At 47.7% G+C, this 13,628-nt stretch overlaps 1 protein-coding gene across 11 annotated transcripts in view; it reads left to right on the forward strand.

Moving 5' to 3' along the window:
• The first annotated feature begins 2,433 nt into the window (after nucleotides 1-2,433).
• The window catches only part of DZIP1L (DAZ interacting zinc finger protein 1 like), a 46,781-nt gene continuing 35,586 nt past the window's right edge, over nucleotides 2,434-13,628 (forward strand). For 2 of the 11 annotated variants that reach the window (XM_033855366.2, XM_073803791.1), the window contains exons 1-2: nucleotides 2,451-2,847; nucleotides 5,391-5,469. In XM_033855366.2, coding sequence (XP_033711257.1) covers nucleotides 5,455-5,469 — 15 coding nt within the window. In that variant the 5' untranslated portion in view covers nucleotides 2,451-2,847; nucleotides 5,391-5,454. Of the gene's footprint in view, nucleotides 2,848-5,390; nucleotides 5,470-12,845; nucleotides 13,009-13,628 lie in introns of those variants that run through there. The other 9 variants (XM_073803793.1, XM_073803792.1, XM_073803794.1 and 6 more) reach the window with 9 other exon arrangements.

Below are 13,628 nucleotides of genomic sequence, written 5' to 3' on the forward strand. Positions count from 1 at the left end.
ACTCCCAAGGTGTGATGCCAGCAGTTGACAGCAGAGGGCACTACTACTATGGGCTCCCTAGAGTGTAAAGTAGACCCTCATTTAGCAGACATGTCCCACTGTTTCCTGACACATCCCTAAGTGTAAGAAGGAGACCAGTTGTGATGGTGTCTATGCTGGTCAGAGAGCTGGTATCTGGCACTGGCCTGAGGAAGAGGTGAGGGGCTACACGGCAAAATGGAAACCACAGATATCGAGAACCCACTCTTCTGTCCATCCAATAGTTCCAGCTCAGCTGCTCAGGGTGAAAGGAATGTCCCCGGGAGTGGCCCACTAGGGCCAGTCTCCTTTGGCTTGTTCCTGTGTCTTGGATGATACCCCTGTTCCCACTTGTGCCACCAAATCTTGTGTGTTGTGGCACAGGTGGCACAGCAGAAGGTGACAGTTTCCCAGTGCTAAGTGATCTAGTGCTCTATAAACTCTTGGTTTCCTCGGGTCTTAGAACAGAACCTGGCACGTAGTAGGCACTCAGTAACTCTTGGCTGTACTGAATGTCAAACTGTGGCCCAGTAAAGGGAGAGTGTGCGGGTTCCACGCACGCGAGGTCTTGGTCAGCTGAGGAAGGAATCTAAATACTTTTGCTTTTGGCGTTACCGAAAAGGTAGTTCTGGGTGCACGTCAAGTTCCCTTGCTCACAGCAGCCCTGCAAAAGATGGCACCCGTTTCCACAGGGGGAAATTGAAGCTGGTGGGAATGACACATGCGTGCACCTGCGCGCGTGCGTGCACACACACACACACGCACGCACAGAGCTACTTTTTGTATACTTCAGGGAAGCGAGTTGAGAAGCAAAAGCTACCAACCCTGACACTTGACTGAACTTGGGAGGACACACCCGTGACTGCCAGGCCCTGGGCTGAGATGTTTTAACTAAGTTGGTTCTCATAATTACCTGCTAGGTAGAGTTTATTTTCCCCATTTTACAGAGAGGGTAAGTGACTTCCCAGGATTACACCGCCTGGGAAGGTGGAACTTAAATGCGTCTTTGACTCCACAGCCTGGATTCTTCTCTGCCCTCCTGCAGGAAGTCCTGGAGGGAAAGGGGTGCCCCAACCAGGAGAGCGGAGGATGAACAAGACTCCCCATCAAGAACTGGTGGCTGACAGTCATCCCTACTTGGGCCTGGCCCCTGTCCACCCTTTTTGTTTTTTTTTACATTTAAAAAATTGTGGTAAAATATACATTCCGTAAACTTTACAATTTTAACCATTTTCAAGTGTACCATTCAATGGCATTGAGTACATTCACATTGTTGTGCAACCAGCACCACCATCTGCCTCTAGAAGCTTCTCATTATCCCTGACTGAAAATCTGTACCCATTAGACAATAATTTCCATTCCCTCCTCCCCACAGCCCTGTCATCCACCATTCTACTTTCTGTCTCTATGAACCTGACTATACTAGGTACGTTGTGTAAGTGGAATCATATAATATATGTCCTTTTGTGTCTGGCTTATTTCATTTAGCATAACATTTTCAAGGTTGATTCATATTGTAGCATGTGTCAGAATTTCATTCCCTTTTAAGGGCTGAAATATATACGTATGTATATAATATATGCATAACGTTTTGTTTATCCATTCATCTGTCAATGGACACTTGGGTTGTTTCCAACTTTTGGCTATCGTGAATAATGCTGTTATGAACGTGGGTGTACAAATACCTGTTTGAGTCTCCGCTTTTAATTCTTTTGTGTATATACCCAGAAGTGGAATTGCTGGATCATATGGTAATTCCATGTTTAATCTTTTGAGGAGCCACTATTCTCTTTTCCACAGTGGCTGTACCGTTTTACATTCTCACAGCAGTGCGTAAGCGTTCCAATTTCTTCACATTCTTGCCAACACTTGTTCCCATGAAATTTTGTTTTGAATACCCCGTGACACAGCTTGGCAGATTGAGGCTGGGGTGGGAGGAAGGCTTAAGGAAAAAAAGAATTCCCAGAAATCTGAGTCTCAGTAAAGCAACAGATGGTTATAGGAAGGGGTCAGAGACTGTTATCCAGAAAGAAAGAGTTCTTTGGTTCTGGGTTTCCCAGCTGGATCCACAAGGCTGGCCAGAAGGTTGGGAGTTGGGGGGAAAATGGTTGCCATCTGAACAGACCTGGGATTTACTCAAAGGACCAGTATGGGTTCGGATCAGAAACCAAGACGGTCCCTTTAGTTTAGGACGGGTGGGGCAGGGCTGTCTGCCCAGGAGGCTACAGCTGCTCCCAGCTTTCAGCAGGCCGGCAGCTGTACTGGGTGGGGGGCGGGGTGTGTGTGTGTGTGTGTGTGTGTGTGTGTGTGTGTGTGTATGTGTGTGTGTGTGTGTGTGTGTGAGTGTGTGTGTGTGTGTGTGTGTGGACGGGAGGACGTCCCCGCCTCTCAGCAAGGCCTGGGACCCACTCACTAGGATGCCGGATTTTCCTGACGGATTAAACGTGGCATTCCCTCCTTCCCGCTTCCGTAACAGGCCTAAAAATAGCTCGTCCCAGAGGGGCTCGGGAGAGGCTCCGCCCCTCTTTGGGGTCGCGGGAGCGGGAGGCATCAGAGACACCGGGCCTCCGGCTGCTGGCGCCAAAGGTTCTCTGTGTCCCCGGTCCCGCAGGTTGGCAGCACTGGGTGGGCGGGAGGCTCTGTCACGCGCCCTCGAGAGCCCGCGCTACTCGGGGCCGAGGAAGCAGCCCAGGCCGGCGCGGCGGCGAGGATTCCGGGAACGGCCTCTGTACGGGGCGGTGGAGCGAGTCGGGAGGCTGGGCCGGGGCGGAGGAGCGGAGCCGCCGGCTCGCGACCTCTGCCCGCTCCCCAGGCTCCGGGGACCCCCAGGTGAGCCGCACCGCGTGGGAGAGCGATGCCAGGAATGCAGCCCGGGAGGGGCGCGGGTGGGGAGCGTCGTGCAGTCCGAGACCGGAGCCACGGGCCGCAGGGGGTTCAACAGCAGCGGCTCGGGCGCCCTGCGGGGTCCAGGCGGGGAGCTGCGCCTCGGAACCCGCGGCCTCCAGCCTGGCCGGCTCCGGACCGAGGTACCCGGAGGGGAGCAAGAATGACTGAACCCGCCGGACTGGCCTTCGCTGGGAGGATGGCCTCGGGTTTTCAGATTTTCAAAAAAGTAAAATGATTGGGGGCGGGGGTGGGGTTGCTGCTTTGCGTTCTGTAGGAAAAGGGGGATCTTTTAGCGATGAGATGAGTTATTGATAAAAACAAACAGATTAGCATCTCTGGTTCCTCCGCCTTGCACTCCGAGGCAGGAGTGTAGCAGGAGGCAGCCACCGTATTTTCCTTTTGAGGTGGCTGCAGATAAAAGGCCAGGGGAACTTGCTGGGTACGGGACAAGGGCCCGGAAGGCGGGTCAGAGGAGGGGTCTGCGGGGCCTGGGCAGGGGTTACCCAGGCCTGTACCTTAAGGCGCAGGGCCTGCCTGCCCCTGCACGGTCTCTTGAAATGTGGTATCTAACAGGACTTTGAAGAGAGGCCTGATGACTGTGAGGTGCTCCGACTGTGGCCTCCTACACTTCCGTCCACAGACGGGGTGGGTGGTTTCTCTCCTTTGTCACAGCCCCTCACACCTGCCCCTAGAGCTGGGCACTGGCCAGTGAGAACAGCCCCACCTAGAGAAGGCCGGTTCTCCAATCAAGCAGCTGATAAGCGGTCTTCTGTCTGTCTCTGTCAGCACCAACGCTCTGGAGACCTCTCCCTCACGTGGGAATCTTTTTGGATACCATCCAACTTGATAAAATGGTCGCATGAAGTTACATGCTTCAGGTTGGGAACAGAAACCTGAACTCACTTGTGCAGAATACCTGGGTTCTGCCAGGGAGCTGGAATTTGGTCCAAAGGCTTGTTGCTCAACTGACACAGGAGGAGGGAAGGGGACAACTTGGTGGGCTGTTCTGAACCTCGCTGTGGGCCCCTTGCAGGGAGGGCCAGTCCTGGTCAACAGGGTTTACCGCTTGCAGTGCCATCTGTCACTAGGCCTCCTGCCTCTAGAGAGGGTTTTGTGGGGTCTGATGTCCCAGGCTCTGAAGCTGGAGAAACACTACCAAGAAGCAATGACTTCTCCATGGGAAAGAAAACACCAGTATGTTCTAAACTGCTATTCTTTTAGATGTGAAAACTAGTGTTGGTTTTTCACAGTTTTGCACCTGGGAAGATAGGTCTTGTCAGTATGTAGTCGTCTCTAAAATACTTTGAAGAGACGTCAGTCAAATCCCTACCTCCCATTTTTATTTTAAAGAAAATCCTTTTGTGGCAAAAACTTAAAATGGGCTTTTGACCAAACCAAGGACATCATCTCTTAAAAGTATCTCCAAAGTTTCTAGGGAGGAAATGGGAGACCTGGTGTAAGGGACAGCTGTGAGCCTGGTGGAGTGTATCTCTCTCTTGCTACTTTATGGGTAAGAAAGAGTGGAAAGGGGGACTCCTTTCTTTAGAAAACAGCAGAAACAGAGCAAAGCAGAACAAGGTCTGTAACGGTAGTGCTTCAGGAGAGCTCCTGGGTCACTCTTGTCTCCGTTGGGGTCTCTAGCGCTCCCTTGCCTACGGTGTGTGCACGGTCTGTTGGCAAACTGTGCGAGGGTTTCCTTGGCAGCCAGAACACTTAGCACTAATGACACGCCTGAGCTCCTGGGACGGCACCGCTGAAGTTAGCTGGGAGTCAGGGCAGGCTTGTAAATGATTGCCTGGCAGCTGCCTTGGAAGCTTGGCTCCTCCAAGTGCTCCTTGTAGCTTGGCAGCATTCTTGAGGAAGCAGAACAGACAGCAAGGTGGCAGCGGTGGTGGTGTAGTCTATCTGTTAATTTATGTTTAAAAAATCAGCCAGAATTTTGTTTAAAAAAATCAGCTCTTTGGTCATTTTTGTGGATGTTCTCTTTGACAGATTATAGGTGGGCAGGTTTCAGAAGAATTGTAAAGTTTCCAGGAGTTGTTTCACTGTGGAATGGCTGCCTTGTGAGGTAGTGAGCATCCCGTCACTGGGAGTGTGCAAAGCTAGGTGGTAGACAGGCTTGTTTTCTTGGCCGTGGGATTACCCCAGGTAGAAACTGTCTCTTCAATAATGAAGTGAGTTTGGAATGCTAGCGTAAATATTCTTTTGGGTCCCACTAATTCATGACAATGGTCTAAGATTGGGAAGTTCCAGGGACCCATCAAAACATCTAGAGATGGTTAATAGTTCTAGATTTCCTAATGACGGTGAGTCATTTTATTTATTTATTTATTTATTTATTTATTTATTTAACTGCTTGTGGGATCTTAGTTCCCCAATCAGGGATTGAACCCGCGCCCCCTGCAGTGGAAGCACAGAGTCTTAACCACTGGTCTGCCAGGGAAGTCCCACAGTGAGTCATTTTTGCCTTGTGTTTCTATTCCCAGATGTGGGAAAAGAAGTCTGCTGATAATTCAGTCTGCAGAAAGTACGGCGTGCCTGCCCTCTGGGATGTGTAGTTTCCAGGTAACCAGCAGCATTCTCGTTTGGCTTTGTCTTCTGCCCATCCCAACCAGGACCCAAGCTGTGGAGCTGAGTTGTATTTGGCTAAGTTCTGCCAGGATACAGGGAGACTTTAGGGTCTCCAGCATAGACCCTGTTGTGATTTGCCGTAAACTCTTTCAGTCCTTACAGTTTGGTCAAGAAATCTCAGGTATTGTAATTTACAAAATGGGAAGGGATTTATGTATCATCCTCATCATCATTGGGAGGTAGTTTGGCATAATTAGAAGTTTTGGAGTCAGAACTTGATTTGGATCTTGGCTTCCTTACTTAGTAACTGAAGGACTTGGGGCAGGGCCCTTAGCTTCTCTGAGCCTCAGTTTCTACATCTCTCAGATGAGGCAAATCATAGCTACATACAAGGTTGTATGATGGCTAGAAATAGGAATATTAAAGGCTGGCACAGTGCCTGGTGCACGGATACTTAATAAATTATAGCTGCTATCATCCTCATCAACTTCAATTCCCACAGTTCAGGGTATGTGCCCAGCAGTGGGATTGCTGGGTCATATGGTAGCTCTATTTTTAGTTTTTTAAGGAACCTCATACTGTTCTCCATAGTGGCTGTATCAATCTACATTCCCACGAACAATGCAAAAGGGTTCCAAAAGGGAACCCTTCACACCCTCTCCAGCATTCATTGTTTGTAGATTTTTTGATGATGGCCATTCTGACCGGTGTGAGGTGATACCTCATTGTAGTTTTGATTTGCATTTCTCTAATAATTAGTGATGTTGAGCATCTTTTCATGTGCCTCTTGGCCATCTGTATGTCTTCTTTGGTGAAATGCCTATTTGGGTCTTACACTTATTTTTTAATTGGGTTGTTTGTTTTTTTGATATTGAGTCCCATGAGCTGTGTTTGTATATTTTGGAGATTAATCCTTTGTCCGTTGCTTCATTTGCAAATATTTTCTACTATTCTGAGGGTTGTCTTTTCATCTTGTTTATGATTTCCTTTGCTATTTTAAGTTTTAAGTTTAATTAGGTCCCATTATTTTTTAAATTTTAAGTTTAATTAGTTCCTATTATTTTCATTACTCTAGGAGATGGGTCAAAAAAGATCTTACTGTGGTCTTTGTCAGAGAGTGTATCCCATTGTTCATTGCAGCACTATTGACAATAGCCAGGACATAGAAACAACCTAAATGTCCAACGATAGATGAATGGATAAAGAAGATGTGGTACATATGTACGATTACAATGGAATATTACTCAGCCATAAAAAGGAATGAAATGGGGTCATTTGTAGAGATGTGGATGGACCTAGAGTCTGTCATACAGAGTGAAGTGAGCCAGAAAGAGAAAAACAAATATCGTATATTAACGCATATATATGGAATCTAGAAAGATGGTACAGATGAACAGGAATAGAGATGTAGGAATAGAGATGTAGACGTAGAGAATGGACACGTGGACACGGTGGGGAAAGGGGAAGGTGAGACGAATTGGGAGATTAGGTTTGACATAAATGCACTACCATGTGTAAAATAGACAGCTAGTGGGAACCTGCTGTATAGCACAGGGAACTCAACTCGGTGCTCTGTGATGACCTAGATGGGTGGGATGGGGGGTGGGTGGGAGGGAGGTCCAAGGGGGGGGATATAGGTATACATATAGCTGATTCACTTAACTGTACAGCAGAAACTAACACAACATTGTAAAGCAGTTTTACTCCAATTAAAAAAAAATTCCCACAGTTCTGCTCACCATTTGATGTCAGAACCCTAGGACTTCTGAGAATTGGACTCTTGGGGTTCTAGTGACAAAAATGGGTGGTACTTTTGGGATTTAGTAAAAACTCAGGAACTCAGATCCCTGATTCAGAATTCTGTATAACTGGGAGTGGGGCTGCCACCTTGGGTATTTACAGACTGTGCTCAGAGTGTAAACAGGAGGGTTTATGGGCTGCTCAGGAAGCCAGCTAGAGCACTGCTGCCACCTCTTGACGGTCAGTGTGGGACACTTAACTGATGAGCCTGTGCCCACCCACGAGGGCTCCTGCCCTCTAAGCTTTCATTAGCGGCCTGGAGGATTAGGCTATGGACACAGATGGTCAGCACATCAAGCATTTCACTAAGTCTAAATGGCGTTTCTCTCCAAGGAGTACAACTTAAGTGCCCCTAAGTCCATTCTTACTCTTTATCCTAATTCTTGTTGGTCCATAGCCTCAGTTCCCCAAGACCCCGAGAATATAGAATCTTGAAGCAGATATTCTAAGATTTTGACAGTTCCATTCAGGTCAATAGCAATCTGGGCTGCGGGTAATATGCTAAGGGCTGGAATCCAACAGATGTGAATAAGCCATGGTCTCAGCCCCTGTGGAGCTCACAGCTGGGGATGTGGTGGGACAGGGGTGGGGGGCAGAAAGGACACAGAAATGTCCTGTATGGCCCCTCCTTGGGGCTCCCTGTCCTAGCTCCTTCCCTGGCACTTAATGCTCTGGGGGGTAATTCGGTGTATTTTTCTGACTTTCTGGAGAACCAAATCTGGAGCCAGACCCCAACACTTAACTAGTCGTGTGATTGTGGGAAAGTCATCTGCCCTCTGTATTCACCTTGAAATCTCTTCATCTGTCCACTGGGTTGTTGTGGGAATCAAATGGGATAATTCATGCAAAGTCTTATAACTGTGTGTGAAGCACACAGTTCCAGAAGTGTTCACGATTTTTATTAACAATGGCAGGGGAGATGTCCCTGGTGGCGCAGTGCATAAGCATCTGCCTGCCAATGCAGGGGACATGGGTTCGAGCCCTGGTCTGGGAAGATCCCCCATGCCGCGGAGCAGCTAAGCCCGTGCGCCACAACTACTGAGCCTGTGCTCTAGAGCCCGCAAGCCACAACTACTGAGCCCGTGCGCCACAACTAATGAAGCCCATGCACCTAGAGCCTGTGCTCCGCAACAAGAGAAGCCACCGCAACGAGAAGCCTGTGCACCGCAACGAAGGGTAGACCCCACTTGCCGCAGCTAGAGAAAGCCTGCATGCAGCAACGAAGACCCAACGCAGCCAAAAACAAGCAAACAAACAAACAAAAACAATGGCAGGGACCGTTGCCTGGGTCACCATCCGTCCCAAGGGCCAGTCACGGTGCCTGGCACTTAGTAGGGGCTCAGGAGCCATTTGTTGGTGGGATGGGTGAATGAATGTTGCACAGCCACCCAGCACAGACCGGAGTGTGGTGAGGGCGACCAAAGGAGTGTACGCTCTGTGCTCTGGGAGCCCGGGGGAGAGGCCAGGGATTCTGCCTATGGGCCTGGGAGGTATTTATGGTGGCATTCATGTCTGAGCAAGGCCTTGAGCATGAGTTCACCTGCACGAGAAGCAGAAGGAAGTGGCGGAGGGCCGTCTATCCCAAGAGGCAGCATGGCATAGTGGCTCAGAGTGCAACTCTGTAACCAGGCTGCGTGGGATGGATCCTGCTTCCTGCACCTGGGGCAAGCTTCTTCACTTCTTTGTGGCTTAGATAATAATAGTAGCTCCTTGAAGGGTTGTTGTGAAGATTACATGAGTTATTCTTTATAAAGCATTTAAAAACAGTGCCTATGAATAAATAGCCCATAGATATGAAAGTATGGACAGCAAGTAAATGGTAGGTGGGAGATGCAGCTAGAAAGGTAGTTTGGAAGCAGTTCATAGAGGTCTTTGACTATCTTATTTTTTATTGAATTATATTTGACTTACAATATTATATTAGTTTCAGGTATATGAAATAGTGATTCAATATTTTTATACATTACAGAATGATCTCCACAATAAGTCTAGTTACCGTCTGTCACCATACAAAGTTATTACAATATTATTGACTACATTCTTTATGCTGTACATGACATCCCAGTGACTTATTTGATAACTAAAAGTTTGTACCTCTTAATCTCTCTCACCTATTGCACTCATCCCTCTGCCCCCTCCCCTTTGGCACTCACCAGTTTGTTCTCTGTATCTATGAGTCTGTTTCTGTTTTGTTATGTTTGTTCATTTGTTTTGTCTCTTAGATTCCACATGTAAGTGAAATCATACAGTATTTGTCTTTCTCTGATTTATTTCACCTAGCATAATACCCTCCATGTCCATCGATGTTGTCGCAAATGGCAAGATTTCATTCCTTTTTATGGCTGAGTAATTATCTATCTATCTATCTATATCTTCTTTATCCATTCATCTGTTGATGGACACTTAGGTTGCTTCCATATGTTGGCTATTGTAAGTAATGCTGCAATGAACATAGGGCTGCATTTATGTTTTTGAATTAGTGCTTTTGTTTTCTTCAGAAAAATATCCAGAAGTGGGATTTCTGGATTGTATGGTAGTTCTATGTGTAATTTTTTGAGGACCCTCCATACTGTTTTCCATAAAGCTGTATTAATTTACAATCCCACCAACAGTGCATGAGGGCTCACTTTTCTCCACATCCTCCAACACTTGTTATTTCTTGTCTTTTTGATAATAGCCATTCTGTGAGGTGATATCTCCCTGAGGTTTTGATTTGCATTTCCCTGATGATGAGTGATGTTGAGCATCTTTTCATGTTGTGCCACTCCCTTCTGGCCTGCAAAGTTCTGCTGAAAAGTCAGGTCATAGTTTTAGGGGAGTTCCCTGTACACAACTAGTTGCTTTTCTCTTGCTGCATTTAAGATTCTCTCGTTATCTTGAGTTTTTGCCATTTTTAATTATAATGTGTCTTGGTATGGAACTCTTTGGTTTCATCTTGTCTGGGACTCTCTGTGCTTCCTGGACCTGGATGTCTGTTTTCTTTTCCACATTAGGGAACTTTTCAGCTATTATTTCTCCAGTTAAGTTCTCTTCCCCTTTGTCTCTCTTCTCCTTCTGGGACTCCTATATTGTGAATGTTAGTACACTTGATCCTGTCCAAGAGGTCTCTTAAACGGTCCTCATTTTTTTAAATTATTTTTTAGTTTTCAGCTTCGGTGATTTCCACTACTCTGTCTTCCAGTTCATTGATCCATTCCTCTGTATTATCTAATCTACTGTTGATTCCCTTCTAGTGTGTTTTTCTTTCAGTTATTGTATTCTTCAGGTCTGTTTGGTTCTCCTTTATATTTTCTGACTCTTGGTTGAACTTCTCACTGTGTTCATCCATTCTTCTCCTGAGTTTGTGGAGCATCTTTATGACCATGACCTTGAACTCTTTATTGGGTAGATTGCTTATCTCCACTCATTTCTTTTGGAGTTTTGTCTTGTTCCTTCATTTGAAACATATTTCTCTGTCTCCTCATTTTGTCTAATTCTCTGTGTTTATTTCTATGTATTAGGTAGGTCAGTTTTGTTTCTAGATCTTGGAGAAGTGGCCTCATGTAGGAAACGTCCTATGGAGCCTAGTACCACACTCCCTTCTGGTCCCCAGAGCTATATGCTCCATGGGTGCCAGCCATGTGGGCTGAGTGGGCCCTTCTGTGTGGCTGGGCTGGCTGCTGTGAGTGTGCTGGTAGGTGTGGCTGGCCCTGCCTCATGTAGTGGCTGCCAGCCCCCTGGTGATCGGGGTTGAGTCCTGGGGCAGCTGGCTGTGGGGGCCAGAGGGGCCCAGGGCTGGTGCCAGCTCTCGCATATGCAAGCCTTGCTGGCCTTCAAAGCCAGGTGTTCTGGGAACTCATCTTCACAGTGCAGGACCTCTGGGCTGGGGAGCCCTGAGGTGGGGCTCAGACCCCTCCCTCCTTGGGGAGAACCTCTGCAGTTGTAATTATCCTCTTGTTTGTGGGTTGCTCGCCGAGGGGTGTGGGTCTTGACTAATTTGCGTCCCCACTCCTTTTACCCATCTTGTGGTTCCTTCTTTATATCTTTAGTTGGGGAAAACCATTTTTGCTAGTCTCCAGGTCATTCTTATAGATAGCCAGTCTGTACATAGTTGTAATTTTAGTGTGTCTGTGGGAGGAGGTGAGCTAGTGTCTTCCTACTTCACCATGTTGGCCATACTTGCTTGAATATCTACTTAGTGAATTTGGAATTAGCCCACGAGGAGCACAGAACATCACTTCCCATGTGGCTGAAGCTCCGTGGTGGCTGCCCCTTGTAAACAGGGCACGCACTTCCCATTTTGCCACAGTCCTTAATGCTCCCTATGCCAACACTCCCTACTGCAATGGTTCTGAAGCAGTTAGTCTGGAGATCTGCATTTCTAACGAGTGTCCAGTTGATGCTGATGCTGCTGGTCTGTGACTACACTTTGAGAACCACTGCCCACGTGTATCTCGGACACTAAGATAGGGAATCAGTTGCCACTTATCATCAAGCTTGTATTTGGTTTCTCTTACACCTGGCATGTTTCCTACCTTTAATAGTACCTTCGTGGTCCTGGTGGAATTTAGATTTGCGATTTCTGGTATAATCAGTATTGGAAGGCTAAGTCTAAAGGTCCCAAGAGACAGGCCTGTGAGAAGGAGATTTGGGAGTGGCTGAGGCTCGGCCTATAGCAGGCCTATGGTAGCTGAAGCTATGGTTATGTGTGAGCTCATCCCCAGGGAGAGTGTGCAGGGAGAGTTGGGTGATGGGTGACCAGCAGACTGTCACAGGGGCACTGGCACACCCTGCCTTAAAGGAAGGGTGCAAGGATAGTAGGCTCTTCCTTGTCCAAGGAAGAGGCTGGAAGGGGCGTTCGAAGAGGTGGGAGGAGAGCTGAGAGAGTGGCTGGTGGAACATTCTTGGCCTTATTATGAGAGAGGGGACTGTGGGCAGACATCTGAGGCCAGAGCTTAAATATTAAATAGTTAAACAGCGAGTTCTCAGGTGAGCTCCTGGTCTGTGGGAGGACAGGAAGCAGGTGTCCTGTTACCCTGGCACACAGCCCACCTGGCAACGTGCTGCTGCTCCAGAACACAGCTTGTTGTGGCAATTGTCTCTGAGGCTCCGGTGACACAGTTAGAGCCTGCAGCTGAGCATGGTGAGTGTCATGTCACCTGCCTCCTTTTAAAAAATAACGTGACATATTAAGAGGAATGTGCTGGTCTTCTCCTCATGGCCGTGATGAGGATGCTCATGGCTGGATGGTTTTGTTTCTGGAGTATGTGTTGGGGAGGAGGATCTGAGAAAGGGAAACATTGGAGCTGAAATGGGAAAGGTGGGTCCGTGGCATCCTGTGGCAGCTTCAAGACCAGGCTAAGGGGTTTGTTTGCACTTGGTACTGGGGCAGCAAGGAGCCATGCTAAGCTGGCGAGGAGGGGGCTGGGGGGCAGGTGTGTGATTAACGCATCTCGGTGGCCCCAGTGCCTGGCACCGGGCCTGGCCAAGCTAGGCATGTTCTAAAGGAGCGGGGGAGGGGGTGAGTGAATGAATGAATGTGTTCGATGGGTAAGGTTTGATGATCTGATCCAAGCCAAGTTTTAGGACAAATAGCCTCAAGAATCGATGTTGGATGGTTCAAAGTCCACAAGCTTTGGAGCCAGATGCACCTCCAGCTGTACTTCAACTCTGGCCTCCCTACCTGGGGAAGACACTTAACCTTTCCAGACATCCGTTTCCTTGTTTGTAAAGTGAGGATAGTTCTACCTGTTGGTAGGTTTGCATTTAGAGTGTGTGTCTGACTTGGAGGCTGGCACTCCCTGCACTGCGGCCGGTTTTCTTACCGAGCACCCTCCCCTTGCCTCTCCTCCAGTCCCCAGAGTACCCCAGGGCAGGTGGGGGCAGGCTTGTCACCTCCCACTGCCGCCATTCCCAGATGAAGACAGGCTCAGGGTGCTCAGGGGCCTTTCCTGGAGGCCTTCCCCTCTTTGCAAACTGAGCCTGACTGTTTCTTCAAGGCCTTTCAGCTTCCTGAGGTCAATGACCTTTTTCTTCTCTGACTTTCTGCTGTACTTGAAAGTGTAAATCACATGATCTAAAGAGAACTTGATTGAATAGGGTTACATGTATTTCCTGTTCAGTCAGATTCTAAGTTCTTTAAGGCCGGAAATTATATATTTTTCTTTAAGAAATTATAAAAGTAATAGATGATGACGCAAAGAACTGAATAGTATAGAGAGGTGGTGAGTGGAAAATAAAAGTCCTCTAACCTCTGTTCCCACTTCCCAGGTATAACCATTGCTAACAGCTTATTTTCCTAGAAATAGTCTATGCTTATTAAAAAGTATAGATAATGAACCATATTTAGGAAGAATAAATCAGTCTACTTAATT

This window comes from Tursiops truncatus, chromosome 4, assembly GCF_011762595.2.
Source record: "Tursiops truncatus isolate mTurTru1 chromosome 4, mTurTru1.mat.Y, whole genome shotgun sequence".
NCBI lineage: Eukaryota > Metazoa > Chordata > Mammalia > Artiodactyla > Delphinidae > Tursiops > Tursiops truncatus.